The following is a 13704-nucleotide window of genomic DNA, read 5'->3' on the forward strand; positions in this document are numbered from 1 at the left end:
AAAAAAATAAATTTAAAAAGAAGGGGCTGACTGGGGTGTACAGATCAATGGTAGAGCACTTGGTAAACATGATTAAGAGAATAAGTTCAATCCCAAATTGGGTGGAGAAGAAGGAAAGAGACAGTCGGGAAGGGAAGGCAGGTAATAAAGCTGGGACTATTTTGTTTGCCTTTTGTGCTTCATAGTAGGACTGGTGAGTGATAAAAGAATTAACACTCTTTGAGACTGATCTTTAGGAGAGAAATGTCATCTTAATCAGTACACAGTCCCCAAGGAGAAGGAATTCAAATGCAGACAGGGTAAAAACAACAACAACAACAACAACAACAACAACAAGAACAAAGAGAGCTCAGCATATATTTCTGGGAGAACTCATAAGTGGTCTTCACATTAAGGATGTGAAAATAATACATCCAGACAAGTTAATGTGACAGTATCTCAGAAGAAGAAGAAAAAAGGAATCTGAATTTGGCACAAGCCTCAAACCTTGGTAAGTAAAAACCACCCCAGGGTCATTATGTGTAGCTCAGACCACCTTTGAATTTACATCTCAGACCATCTCCTGCCTCAGATTCTTGCATGCTAGGATTGCAGGCAGATATCATAACCTCTGGTTTTATCTCTCTTCATTTTTTGAGTTAGAGACGAAGCTTTATTTAAAATTCTAATTTATCAAGTTAGCATTTTCAACAGACCCAGAGAGCAACAATCTTCACAGTCTTTTGTTTAGGTGCTGCCTTTGTGGGGCTTTGTCAGCAGCCATTGCTGTCTTCTTTGCTTCCTCAGCAGCCTTGACAGCCTGCTCTCTTGAGTGTCCTACTTCTGGTTTCTGAGTCCTCTTGGCCATTATGTCCCGAGGCGATGCACCAAAGATGGCTTGCAGGAATCTGGCTGTATACAGGATTCTTTTCATTTAATTTTTTCCTAACTGTCCTTTTTTTGTGGTTCCTTTTACAGAGGACAGTCTGGTTTATCTGTAGAGCATTCCTTTCCAAAAGGAATGCTGACACACATTGTATATTAAGAAACCGGAAAACAACAGAACAACAGAAGCTGACCACATGTTCCTCAACTCTAATAACATAAATGACTTCAGCAGAAACTTTCAAACATGCAGTCCCTTAATTCGTCTTGAAATTTATAGGTATGTGTACATATAGATATTTTAAACTCATTTTAAAAAGGGGTACATCTTAGAAAATGGAATAATGGGGCCTTTGTAAACACTGTGCAATGGTTAAATGCCAAAATCCTGAACCAACCTTCACTTTGGCAGTAGCTGTTAGCAGCACATAGTCTGGTAACTCCATGGCATCTCGCTTCTGGTGCTGGGCCTCAGCTCCAATCAGAAGGTTAAAATGGGTAGCCAAATGTCTGCGCAGCAAGGTTTTATTTGGTGGAATGTTCAATAACTGAGCCATAGTTTCTACATTAAAACGAGGCTCAAGAACCTGTAAGAAAAATCGGGATTGGTAAAAAGAATCATAGCTCACACACAGTTGAAATGGAGGTATTTCACACTGCAAAAATTGCTCATTTGGGCAACAGCTCTCAACAGCCCAGGGCATGAATTCCTTCCTTCCTTCCTTCCTTCCTTCCTTCCTTCCTTCCTTCCTTCCTTTTTCTTTCTTTCTAAGATCTATTTTTTTAATGTGTAAAAGTGTTTGCTTACCTGCGTGTATGTGTATCATGTGTGTACAGTAGTGTCATGGATGGCAGAAGGTCTCAGGAGTTAAAGATTGTTACTGCCGGGGCTGGAGAGATGGGTCAGTGGTTAAGAGCACTGACTGCTCTTCCAGAGGTCCTGAGTTCAATTCCCAGCAACCACATGGTGGCTCACAACCATCTATCTGTAAAGGGATCTGGTGCCCTCTAGTGTGTCTGAAGACAGCTACAGTGTACTCATATACATAAAATAAATAAATCTTTTTTTTTTTTTTTAAAGACTCATTTATTTATTTTATGTATTCACCATTGCTCTCTTCAGACACACCAGAAGAGGGCATCAGAGCCCACTAAAGATGGTTGTGAGCCACCATGTGGTTGCTGGGACTTGAACTCAGGACCTCTAGAAGAGCAGTCAGTGCTCTTAACCGCTGAGCCATCTCTCCAGCCCAAATAAATAAATCTTTAAAAAAAAAAAAAAGATTGTTACTGCCACCATGTGGGTGCTGAGAACTAAACCCAAGTCCTCAAGAGTAGCCGTGCTTTGAGCTGTCTCTCCACCCTGAACTTTGATTTCTAATTCACACATCACTGTGCCCGAGAGAGGTGTGTAATCCAGGCTTCAGGGGACAGCAGCAGTGCGACTCCATTTGGAATGCTACTCTGAAAGCAGCTGCTCATGGAACACCAGTGTGCAGAAATACAGTCTGCACATATGCAGGAGTTTAAAACCAGAATCACATGAGAGATGGCGGGTGTTATTCAGTCGGGAGGGGGAATAAAAAGAAACAGGCTTAAGCCTAATTTAGAGGAAGACACTACAAATACTCTGCAAGTGAATTCCAGGGGAGTACCCTAGGAGGGCTGGGGTCACCTATGGATTACTGAAAACAAACTGATGTACAGTGAGTGTCCTTTGCTGCAATGCTTGGAACCAGTGTTCAGATTTCGGAACATCAGCATCAAATGATGATTCATTTTGGGGGTAGAATCCAAGTTCCCGCACAGACTCGCTGATGTTTCATAGGCACACAGTAGCCTCATGGTGACTCTTGCAATTCTTCTAGCACACAGAGCCATTCTATCATGGCCGGGTGTAGAATTTTCTACTTGTGATGTGGAAACAAATGTTCACAGATTTTAAAGCAATGTAGATTTCAGACCCAGACTGCTCACCCTTTAGACTAAAGGAAACCAAGGAAGCAAATGGTTAATTTCAAACTGAAAGAGCTTTACCATGAGCCCTCCATGGACACCACTGCCTCTGAGATTAGGGGCATATTCTGCCAAGTCCACAGAGCGCAGCCACTCCATCACACGATGATTGGTCCACTGCTGAACCTCAGACGGGGTGATGCTGTTCTGTGGGAACAAACACATATTCGACGCTTCAGATGCTGATGGCAGGACCCTGAACCTGCACACACGCAGTCTAACAGGTCTGGCCCATGGAGCATACTGTCTAATGTCCCATGAACTAGTCAAAGAAAAGGCCAAACAAGTGTTTGCTAATTTGACGGCTCTCTTTGAAAGAACGTATACCACAGATTCAAGCTTTCTTCTGCAGCAGTAAGAAAAGGTAAAGGAAATATTTCAGTGACATTTTACTCCATGGATTGAGGTAGCAGGAAAAGTACAGTCCATGAAAAGGAGGAAGCAAGAGTAAGCAGAAAACAACTTTTGGCTTCAATGACACAGTGGAATCTTCATGGGTATAAAATGGAGGGACATAGGAAAGCCCAGAAGTCAGTGAGTCTGGATCTGAGCTCTGAGGAGACCAGCTCTTTCTGCAGGTTCCAAGAAAAAAGGGCTCTAAGTTTTCCAGGCTCTAAGTTTTCCACACACGGATTGCCAAGTTCACATATGCAAACTTCTTATCTGAGATGCTACCTCGTCAGACGGCCGTCTCCGAAGACAGTTTGGCTCAAAGTTATTGATCCTCAGGACTTGGATGGCCCGTTTGATACTGAGATGGTGCAGCACACTCACAACCTTCAGGGACAGTAGGTCATCCTGCAGAGGAGAAATGAGGAGCTCACTGTGGTGTCCCACAGCAGGGGTCAGGGGCTCCCTGGAGAATCCCGGAACTCTGCCATTAAAGTGGAAATCACTCTGCTTGTGATTTCAGTTTTCATTTAGTAACAGAACTCCTCTCCTGTTCTCAACAAATCCCTCTCTAGAAAGTCAAATTCGTATTGTTCCCCTAAACCTGCCACATCTCCATCACTCTTCCACTTGTTTGACAGGATAGTATCATCTCAGTGCTCTGAAGAGCAATCACTGGTCACTACAAAAGATAGTCTGCCTTTTATTCAGGGGCAGGAAGAAACAGTGTCTCTTTGAAGCCAGGCTAGTCCCAACTCAAGATACTCCTGTCTCAGCCTGAGGATCCAGCTATACCACTCCTGGGCATATACCCAGAAGATGATCTAACATATAACAAGGACACATGCTCCACTATGTTCATAGAAGCCTTATTTATAATAGCTAGAAGCTGGAAAGAACCTAGATGTCCTTCAACTGAGGAATGGATACAGAAAATGTGGTACATTTATACAATGGAGTATTACTCAGCTATTAAAAACAATGAATTCGAGAAATTCTTAGGTAAGTGGATGGAACTAGAAAAAAAATCATCCTGAGTGAAGTAAGCCAATCACAAAAGAACACACATGATATACACTCATTGATTATTGGATATTAGCCCAGAACCTTGAAATACCCAAGATTCAACTCATAGGCCACATGAAGCTCATAAAAAAGGAAGACCAAGTGGGGGTGCTTCAGTCCTTCTTTGAAGGAGTAACAAAATACTCAAGGGAGCAAATATGGAGACAAAGTGTGGGACAGAAACTGAAGGAGGAGCCATCTGGAGACCATTCCACCTAGGTATCCATCCCATGTGCAGTCACCAAAGGTAGACGCTGATGTGGATGTCAGGAAGTGCATGCTGACAAGAGCCTGATATAGATGTCTCCTTAGAGGCTCTGCCAGAGCCTGACATATTCAGAGGCAGATGCTCACAGCTAACCATTGAACTGATCAAGGGGTTCCCAATGGAGGAGTGAGAGAGAAGACCATAGGAGCTGAAAGGGTTTGTGGCCCCATGAGGAGAGCAACAATACCAACCAACCAGAGCTCCCAGGATGTAAACCACCAGCCTGGGAGCAATTAGGGAAGGATCCATGGCTCCAGCTATATATGTAAGGGAGGAGGGCCCTGTCAGGCATAGGTGGGAGAAGAGATTCTTGATCTCGTGAAGGCTGGACACCCCAGTGGGTGGGAATTTGAGTGTGGGGAGGTGGGAGTGGAAGAGTAGGTAGGGGGACATCCGCAGAGAAGCAGGAGGAAGGGTGATGGGATAGGGAGTTCCTGGGCGGGGAGGGGCAGGATGGGGTAAGGGGATAACATATGAATTGTAAATAAAACATTCGATAAAAAAATTAAATAAAATAAAATGCCTATTTGGGACTGGGAAGATAGCTCAGTGTGTAAAGTGTTTGCTGTCATAAGCATGAGGATCTGGATTCAATCCCCAGAACTTACATTAAAAAGAAAGAAAGAAAGAAAGAAAGAAAGAAAGAAAGAAAGAAAGAAAAAAGAAAGCTGAGACTGGGGGCTGTGGTGCTGAGCCTTGAGAATTCCTGTTTCCTCCTTAGTCCCCAGAACCTGATCTGCATACAAAGCAGACACTGGACCACCTGAAGGTCAGCAGCCAAACTGGTCTCCTCAGCACACAAACTTCATGAGCCTTCCTGGCCTGCAATGTTTGCCGATCAGTTATTGCTTCACCTAGCAGACTTGGTAACCAATGTTGAAAAAAAATGTCCCTCAGTAAAAGGGTTTAGATAATAATAAAAGAAAGAAGAAATGAAGACTTCTAAGTTTCAACACATCACCAATAAATTTCTTCAAGGAAACACTTTGGACAGTCTGAGGCCATGGGGAGCAATTCCAACCATGCCCAACACACTTAAGCAAATTATCTCAGTAGTGAGTTCAGGGCAGTGCCAAGACAAATCTTATAAACACACCCAGAAAATAAGCAGAGGACTGTCCATGTAGGCACACAGCAAACTGTTATCGATAACACATTTCTTGGAAAAAAAATAAAAGAAATTAACATACTATAAAAATATTAAGAGTAAAAAATAGTTTATTCTGGAGACTACTGAGCAAACGTTATTTCCTAACTTTTTTGTGAGATAATTTATTAAAATTAATGTCTTAAAATACAATAAAAAACAACATATTTTAATCTAAAACTGAGATACTTACTCCAAACACTTCAGTATAGGCTACTTTCATTTAATTAACATCTATCAGATTAAGAAACATCTAAATATATACTGTTTCTAATATAAATAAAATGTTAATTATTTCTGAAAATATATTTGAAAGATCTTTTACAAGGACTACTTTCATTTGAAACCCTTTTTAAGTCTAGGCATTATGGTGCAGCCCTTTAATCCCAGCACTTGGGAGGCAGAGGCAAGAAGATCTCTGTGAGTTCAAGGCCAGCCTGGTCTATATAGAGAGTTCCAGGCCAGCCAGAGCTACACAGTAAGATCTTATTAAAAAACAATAGCAAATAAATAAACACATGGTTTATTTTAAAATAAATTTAGACTTAAATAAGGATTTCTAGACAGTGTTGAGTTCTGTGTGTATGTCATAGTTTCTCCTAATATTCACAACTTAGGAAACTATGGCACACATCAAAATTAAGAAACTAACACGAATAAAATTAGTCCAGACTTTATTCAGCTTTTGCCGGTTTTAAGGTTTATTATCTTCATTAGTCCATGTGTATGGTGTGTGTGGAAGAAAGCACACACACACACCAAGCACACACACTCTCTCTCTCTCTCTCTCTCTCTCTCTCTCTCTCTCTCTCTCTCATCTTTCCCACATTCACCAAGTTCACGCACATTACATACAAAGCTCTCTCTCATGCACACACACATATCAACCTCACATGTACACCATTCTCGCTCCCCCCCCACACAGACACACACACACACACACACAGACACACACACACACACACACACGAGGGTCAGAGGACGACCCTGTAGACTCAGTCCTCACCTTTCCATAGGTCACAGGAATAGAACTAGGTCACAGGAATAGAACTAATGCTCTCAGGCTAGCCCAGCAAGCACTACCTGTTCAGCCATCTCATCTCAGGCTTCCAAACTGGTTTTTTACTCCCTGGCTTTTGCCAGTTTCCTACTAAGATCCTTTTTCTGTTCCTGGAGCCAATCCAGGGAACCACATCCTAACAGGGACTTTCTGCTTAGGACTCACAGGTCACTCTTTTCAGGGTCCCTCAGTATCTTTCAGGCATAAAGGTCTTAAGTGTGCTTCCCGTGATTTTTGAGTTGCTTACATTCCCTCGGGACATCTGACCCATCACATCCCACAGACATGGACAGAGGCAGGTCAGATGTCACTGTATTTGTCCCAAGTGGAATGGTGAGCAATGAAAAGAAGAACCTGGAAGCAGCCTAGGTTCAAATTCTCTATGACTTCCTGCTACTTAGTAACCATGGAAACCTGGTTACAGTCCCTAACTTCTCAGAAAATTGTTTCCTAGCCTTAAGAATAGAGATGTAATGGAATTAAAAGGTTACTGAGAATCCATGAATGCGGTTCTTAAAAAAGACAGCGGCTATAAAATATGCCAAGCTCATTATGGTCATTCATGCAAGGTTACATGATGTTCCCGCCAAGCTTGCGAGTACTCTGGCTCAATGATAAAAGAATGCAAATCCCATGAACTCAGCTCCAAATTCCTTTCACAATGAAAAATTTTTATGGAATTAGCAGGTTAAACTTTCCATTTACTTAACAAAGAAAATACCTATGGGGCTCCCTACCTTACAACATACTCTTTAAATAGAAATATCTTATATAAAACATTAATCATACTATGGAATCTAGAACAAGGTTCTCCTGGCATCCATATCCCCTGCTGCTGTACATAAGGAACGGTCTTCCTACTCACTGGCTGGAAGCCTGGGAACTTCTGATAGAGAAGGGAGCGGCTCAAGTCCAGCCTCCCACCTCCTTTATCCCCATAGCCCCTGCCCTCAGGACTGATGTGAAGAAGATTTCAGGGAGCAGTCATGGGAAGGAAGGCAAGGGAGGAGGCCGGTCCTTGTGGATACCAGGGCAAAGTGGGACATGCGATGCAGAAATGACCAGGGCTTCAACCCTTTCTATCTTGTAGCAGTTATATGACAGAATTCACATACCATAAAATGCAAACACCCACAATGTACACTTCAGAACTCACCTTGTTGACTATCTCAGTCTCTGGATAGCTTAGACTAAATATAGTTTTGCCTGGCTTAAGTTTCTAATTATCTCAAAGCTGTACCAACTGCCAAACTCTGCAACATCACTTCACAGGAAATACCCCAACAGAGAGCTACTAACCACAGTCATGTAGTGTAGCATTCGACCGTCCACCCGCCCTTCATCAAACTGGGTCTTGTACTGAGGGAGGCCAATATCATCCAGCCATCCTAAAGGAGAAAAGCCAGTGTCATTACCAAGTTACGAAATGCCCGTTTCTGTGGTCAAGGGGAAAATGTGACGATGTTTATTCTTCTTTAAGCATAAAGGCCTCTTACTAGTGACCCAGTTGAAGTCTAGCTTTCCATAGTTGGTTTCTTCTTCAGATCCCAGGGCCTGCAGGGCCAGCTGGAGCTTCTTTCGATGCAGTGAATGCTTGATGCCAAGCTCCTGAAACAATAAACAGAACCTCAGAATTCTATCCATGGGGCTGGATCCACCAACAAAGAATGCAGAGTCCCCCACAGTGAAGCTTCCCTTCAAGACCAGCCCTGTATTAAGTTAGAACACTGCCTCAGGCTAATGAATGATCCATTCTCTATTGAATTATAGTATGAACCTCAGGCCAATACAGCATTGCTGAAGAAAAGGCCCAAGTCTACCACAGTGGGCTGAGTGGAATGTTATACAACGCCTAGAGATACATTTTATTTGTAATAAACTGTTGAATACATAATGGGGATTTGACTTCTAGCTTGTGTACAACGTTTGATAATTACAACATAAAATACATAAAGTCTTCTTTCGTGAGGTAAAGCTGAATCGCACATATTATATTGAAAAGATAAGTCAATGTAAGTTTACAAAATGACTGAGACATAGGAGCTGTATTCATTTTATGAAGTCTACTCAGTATATAACACCTATAGAATTACATAAACTAATGCTTTTCATTACGGGTTCCACTCACACCGCTCTGTCTCAGGATAGTAAAGGATCCTACATCGATACTCTGGTGGGGTAGGTGTTGCTAGGGACTGAACCTTGGGTCTCACATGTTAGACAAGCCCTGAGCTACGTTTCCAGCTACACATGCACATCCTCTTCCCTTCCTCACATGTACAGGCAGAACGGAAACCATTACCTTCTCTAGATCTTGCTGAGAAGCCTGCAGAAGAGTCTGGCCAGATACAATCCAGTGCTTGCAAGAACTCAGGTAGGACCCCAACCCTTGTTCTGCCAGCCAGCTGCACACCTGCTCCTTGGTCCATTTGGCAAACGGCATATCTAGGTCACTGTGGGAAATGAGAAACAGCCCTAAGCCAGTCCTGCAGCGTACAGTCAATACTGAGCAACTGCACACACAATCGATATGAAAATTCCCTGGCAACACACATTTAACCAAGAAAAACCTAGTTTTCAGTTTGAGATTGGAAAGTTGCTTTCTAAAATCCGTGTTTTGAATTCACAAGAAATTGCAAAAGGGCCAACAGGAGCTACTGAGAACACACACTACAGAAAAACACAAAGATGAGTGATGTTTTCCACATTCATGTAAGTTATGTTTTCCACATTCAAAAAACTGTCCAAAGAGCAGACTCCCAAACTGAAAAGGCTGCTTAGCTGAAAGAAACTCAAGAACACTATGAATTCATTTCAGCAGAATTATGGTCCCTCTCTAGCAGAGAATCAATCACTGAGAAGATAATATGCTCCTGTTACGTACAAGAAGGAACACTCCAAGTGAAGTTTCTAGGTTTTTTTTTTTTACTTACACAGCTTTGTTGCTTGGAAAAAAATTTCAAAGTGATATGGCTAAATTTTTAAAAAATATATTATTTTATATTGTGTGTATATGATGAAAACTTTTTTTTTAATAGCACAAGGGAGTTCTTTATTGTACTTATGAAGACATATGGCAAGTGAGAACATCTGTTATCTGAAGGCCAAAGGGAACTTCTTGATGAAACCCATGTCCAGGACTCCGCCTGTGTGGGAGTCTGTGTTTCCAGCTGATTATTCTTTAAAAAGCCCTGCATCAACACCTTGCTCTGTATGTTTGCCAGCCCCGCCCTCTATACTCAGGAGGTCAGTGTGGTCACCTCCAAACTCATTCTGTGTTTTAATAAAGCACAAGGGAAGTTCCAGCAGTCCGAGTGAGTGAAACACATAGCCTTTCCCCCAGCTACTGTGACGAGGCTTTTATTCATTTGGTGGAACAATGTCTGGTCTTGATAAGCTCTGGAGTTCTGACACAATGTGTCTTTACGTACTTTCAAAGGCTCTATCAAGTTGCTAATGTTTACTGATCAGTTGTTATTAGACAGATACTTAATAGACATCAACTCAATCCTCACAATCACCTCTAGGGATAGGTGCTGGGTCCCACTGTGGTTAGAGGAAAGTGAATCAGAGCATGAAGCTCAAGGTCACATGGGTGGTAGACACGAGGCTGGAGACCAAGTCTGACTCCAGAATGTAATTTTTACCGCCCCACCTCCCATTTCTCAGTGCTTGACTCGGGACTAGGACCCCTAGTATGCATGCCACACAAGGTCTCTGCTATTAAGCCACAAGCCCAGCCCTTAGAACCACCTCCTGACCGCTAGACTGCCCCACCTTTACAAGACTATATCTACATAAACATTAAGCCCAGGGACCACCCTGACACCTCACATACTCACACAGCCGTCAACCACTGACAAGCAGAACCACTTTCCCAGGCAGAGCAGTACTTCAGCAATAGTGACATCACAGATGTACAAACCTGTTAGACTGTCCTAAATCTCGAGACCAACCAAGCCTGGGTCCTGCAGTTGCCCTTGTCCCTCCTCTTTTGAATTCAGGCTCAGACATGTCATCTGGGTTGAATGTAGTTGACTGACTTCTTCGAAGTCTGAGAACACAACACACATGGCCATACGTTAGACCCGAGGAGGCTTCTGCCTTGGTGGTTAATCGTAAGGTTTTGTTTGTTTGCTTTTGTATGTCATTAGCCGAGATATTTGAATTTAAATATTAACCAAGGCCCAGTGAGCATCCCGGATTCAGTCTTCCTTCCAAAAAGCCTTGGGATTTGGTGCCCACTCCCAGCCAAACTTCCCATAGTCCTCTGGACCTGAGCAGCACATGAGACAGGTACTCCACCTGCCCTTCCTTCCACTTACTTCCCAAAGAGTCTCATGATGCCTCTGGATTTCTTTCTGGAATCTGGAGATGGTGGAGACATTGGGAATGGACTGGTTCCCTGTGAACCTTTTGACCGAGATGTACCAGCCAAATCTAGGTGCTCAGCTGTCTCTTTTTCTGTCTCAGCTGTCCCAAAGATAGAATAAAGACCATGTGAATACAACTAAAATGTTTTAGCAACTTAAGAATTCCCCTTTGGGTCTATAAACCAGTGATTTGGGTCTATAAACCAGTGATTTGGGTCTATAAACCGGTGATAAACCAGAAAGTGCCGTGAAATATAAAACTGTAAGTATATGCCCCCTAAGCTTACTCTTCTGCATAAAGGGAATTGACTAAAACTGGCCTTGAGGTTAAGTGTGTGACAGAGCTCTATGTGGTGGAGCACATCTGTAAATCTATCACCTGGAGGCCGGCACAGGAGGGGTGATTCTGAGACAAACTGGGGCTACAAAGTGAGACTCTTTACTTCCTCTGACATCTGTTCCCCTCTCCTGCATGACTTGCTCCTACATTTGTGGCCTGGTTTTCTCTTCTCTGCTGTAGCCTCTAGCTTCTATCCTTCCCACAGTGCACCCCAAGACTCTGAGCAAGCTCGCCGGCTCTAAGCTCAGCCCTGAAAGATGGCTTTATTTTCATAGGCAGATGGCATCAGAGCTGCTGAGCCTCATTTCAGTCACGAGTCCCATACCTCAATCTGTGCAGAGTCCCAAGTCACTGTGCCAAGTGGGACATATTACACCTGCCCAGTTTCTCTGAACATCTCTCACATCTTATTTGAGAACAAATTAAAATTCTGTATCATTTCCTTCTCAACTCTCCCTCTCCTTTGCCATTTAGACCATACGGTTACAGAGGACTAGCAAGTCTTTTCAAAAGTTGAGTCTCCAGGCATGGTGGTGCACACTCATAATCCCAGCACTCAGAAGGCCAAGGCAACAAGATTTCAAGCTCAAGGCCAATCCAGGCTGTAGTTGAGATCCTAACTCAAGGGGGTTGGGGGGAAACCAGCACAGCCTATTATTATGTATCCGACACTGAGAGAACAGTGGCCAGGTATGTGTGAGATTTTCTTCAGATATAAAACCAGTCGTTTTTGACTTGGCATGGAAACAGCAGCATCCACACTTGCCACTGTGGACTTCCACATATGCATGATATAAGTTCTTTCAACTGTCCATTCCTGGAGAACAGCCACAACCAAAGACAAGGCTGGTGTTTCTCAAAGTGTGAAACTTTACATTTTATAAAGGAAAATAACACTTGCTCGAAAAAAAAATAATAATCAGGGGAAGAGACCCAGAAGGACTTGTTGCAGAAGTTGCAGAAGTTTTCTATGAAGCAGAGCTGTGATTACAGGTTATGATAAGCAGCACTGGGCTACAAGCATCAAGTACTGCCCTAGAAAGACACAGGAGTAGCTAGAGATAGTTGTCCAACTAGAAGAGTGTGGTTTATGCAGCCAGCCCTCACAGCAGACACTCCAGGCTCCAGAGAGAGTGACATCACTTCATGAGGACATGTGCACCAATGACTGGTTATCTACAGAAGATGACAGAGCCTCAGAGAAACCCGGGGGATCAATCCACTCTCAGTCCACAGCCACAGTGTGTATGGGTGCCCTGAAAATGTTTCTAGCCCAACTTTAAAAAGCACCATACTTTTTTTTTTTTTTAAGGCTTTCTCCATGCTATTCCCCATGGGGAGACAATGAACTTTTCTTAAAAGCACTCTGATGGAGAACCCTCAGATATACTATGTGAAGTTATCTCTGTCATCACTGAATATTCCCAATTTCAAAGTAATAAAATGTCCAGAATGTTCCCGTAAGAGCAGTAAGTCAGCTCTTGCCCAGCAACAGACACTTTTGGGGGAGGCCAGGAAAATGAACACATGAGGAAGGAGGACTGGTGGATGACGGCTCCGTCACGGTGAGGGGAGCTGGGATGTATGAACCCACCACATTCTAGCCCCTGCACCCTGCAGGCTGCTGGGCTGTTCCTCAGAACTGTTTACAAGGTGTCAACAGTACTGCTTAAAACAGCAAGTAGGCTCAGAAGCAAAGGCCGTGTAGAGTCTGTTTCAGCCAAAGATGAAGGAATATTCTAGAACAGACTACATTTTCTGATTGCAGCCAGCTTGCTTGGTAGAGATCACAGAGGCCAGGAGTGGGGGTTAGATGGTTTGGAATGCAGTACTGGTGAAGGCTGGCATGCAGGGTACAGTACCTAAGGTGGGTGCACTGGCACTTCGTTTACGGTCTTCAGGTATCCCAACAACGCACACAACACACGCAGCCCAATGGAGAGAACACAGGGGTGACAAAATGAAACAGATCAGACTCCTCTCTCCACAGCAAACGCCCACAGAAGGAACACATGCACTGCTCTGAGACTATACAAACTGCACAGGGTCATTCATGGGGCTCATTCATCCCATAGCACAGAGGGGAGACTGACTGAAGCAAGTCTCAGAACATCACAGGGTTAGGTCGTTTTCAAGTTGCTGTTTGTATCACTGGACAGAGAGCTGACTTATCTTCACACT

At 43.3% G+C, this 13704-nt stretch overlaps 1 protein-coding gene across 9 annotated transcripts in view; it reads right to left on the reverse strand.

The window, feature by feature from the left end:
• Positions 1 to 13704, reverse strand: part of Ppfibp1 (PPFIA binding protein 1) — a 149609-nt gene that overhangs the window by 2852 nt on the left and 133053 nt on the right. For 5 of the 9 annotated variants that reach the window (XM_028757506.1, XM_028757503.1, XM_028757504.1 and 2 more), the window contains 9 exons: positions 13386 to 13418; positions 11136 to 11283; positions 10736 to 10864; positions 9113 to 9263; positions 8307 to 8418; positions 8110 to 8198; positions 3556 to 3678; positions 2902 to 3027; positions 1263 to 1451 (listed from right to left, as the gene is read on the reverse strand). In XM_028757506.1, coding sequence (XP_028613339.1) covers positions 1263 to 1451; positions 2902 to 3027; positions 3556 to 3678; positions 8110 to 8198; positions 8307 to 8418; positions 9113 to 9263; positions 10736 to 10864; positions 11136 to 11283; positions 13386 to 13418 — 1100 coding nt within the window. The remainder of the gene's footprint in view (positions 1 to 1262; positions 1452 to 2901; positions 3028 to 3555; positions 3679 to 8109; positions 8199 to 8306; positions 8419 to 9112; positions 9264 to 10735; positions 10865 to 11135; positions 11284 to 13385; positions 13419 to 13704) is intronic. The other 4 variants (XM_028757509.1, XM_028757511.1, XM_028757512.1 and 1 more) reach the window with 1 other exon arrangement.

This window comes from Grammomys surdaster, unplaced genomic scaffold, assembly GCF_004785775.1.
Source record: "Grammomys surdaster isolate TR1022 unplaced genomic scaffold, NIH_TR_1.0 126176, whole genome shotgun sequence".
In the NCBI taxonomy this organism is placed as follows: Eukaryota; Metazoa; Chordata; class Mammalia; order Rodentia; family Muridae; genus Grammomys; species Grammomys surdaster.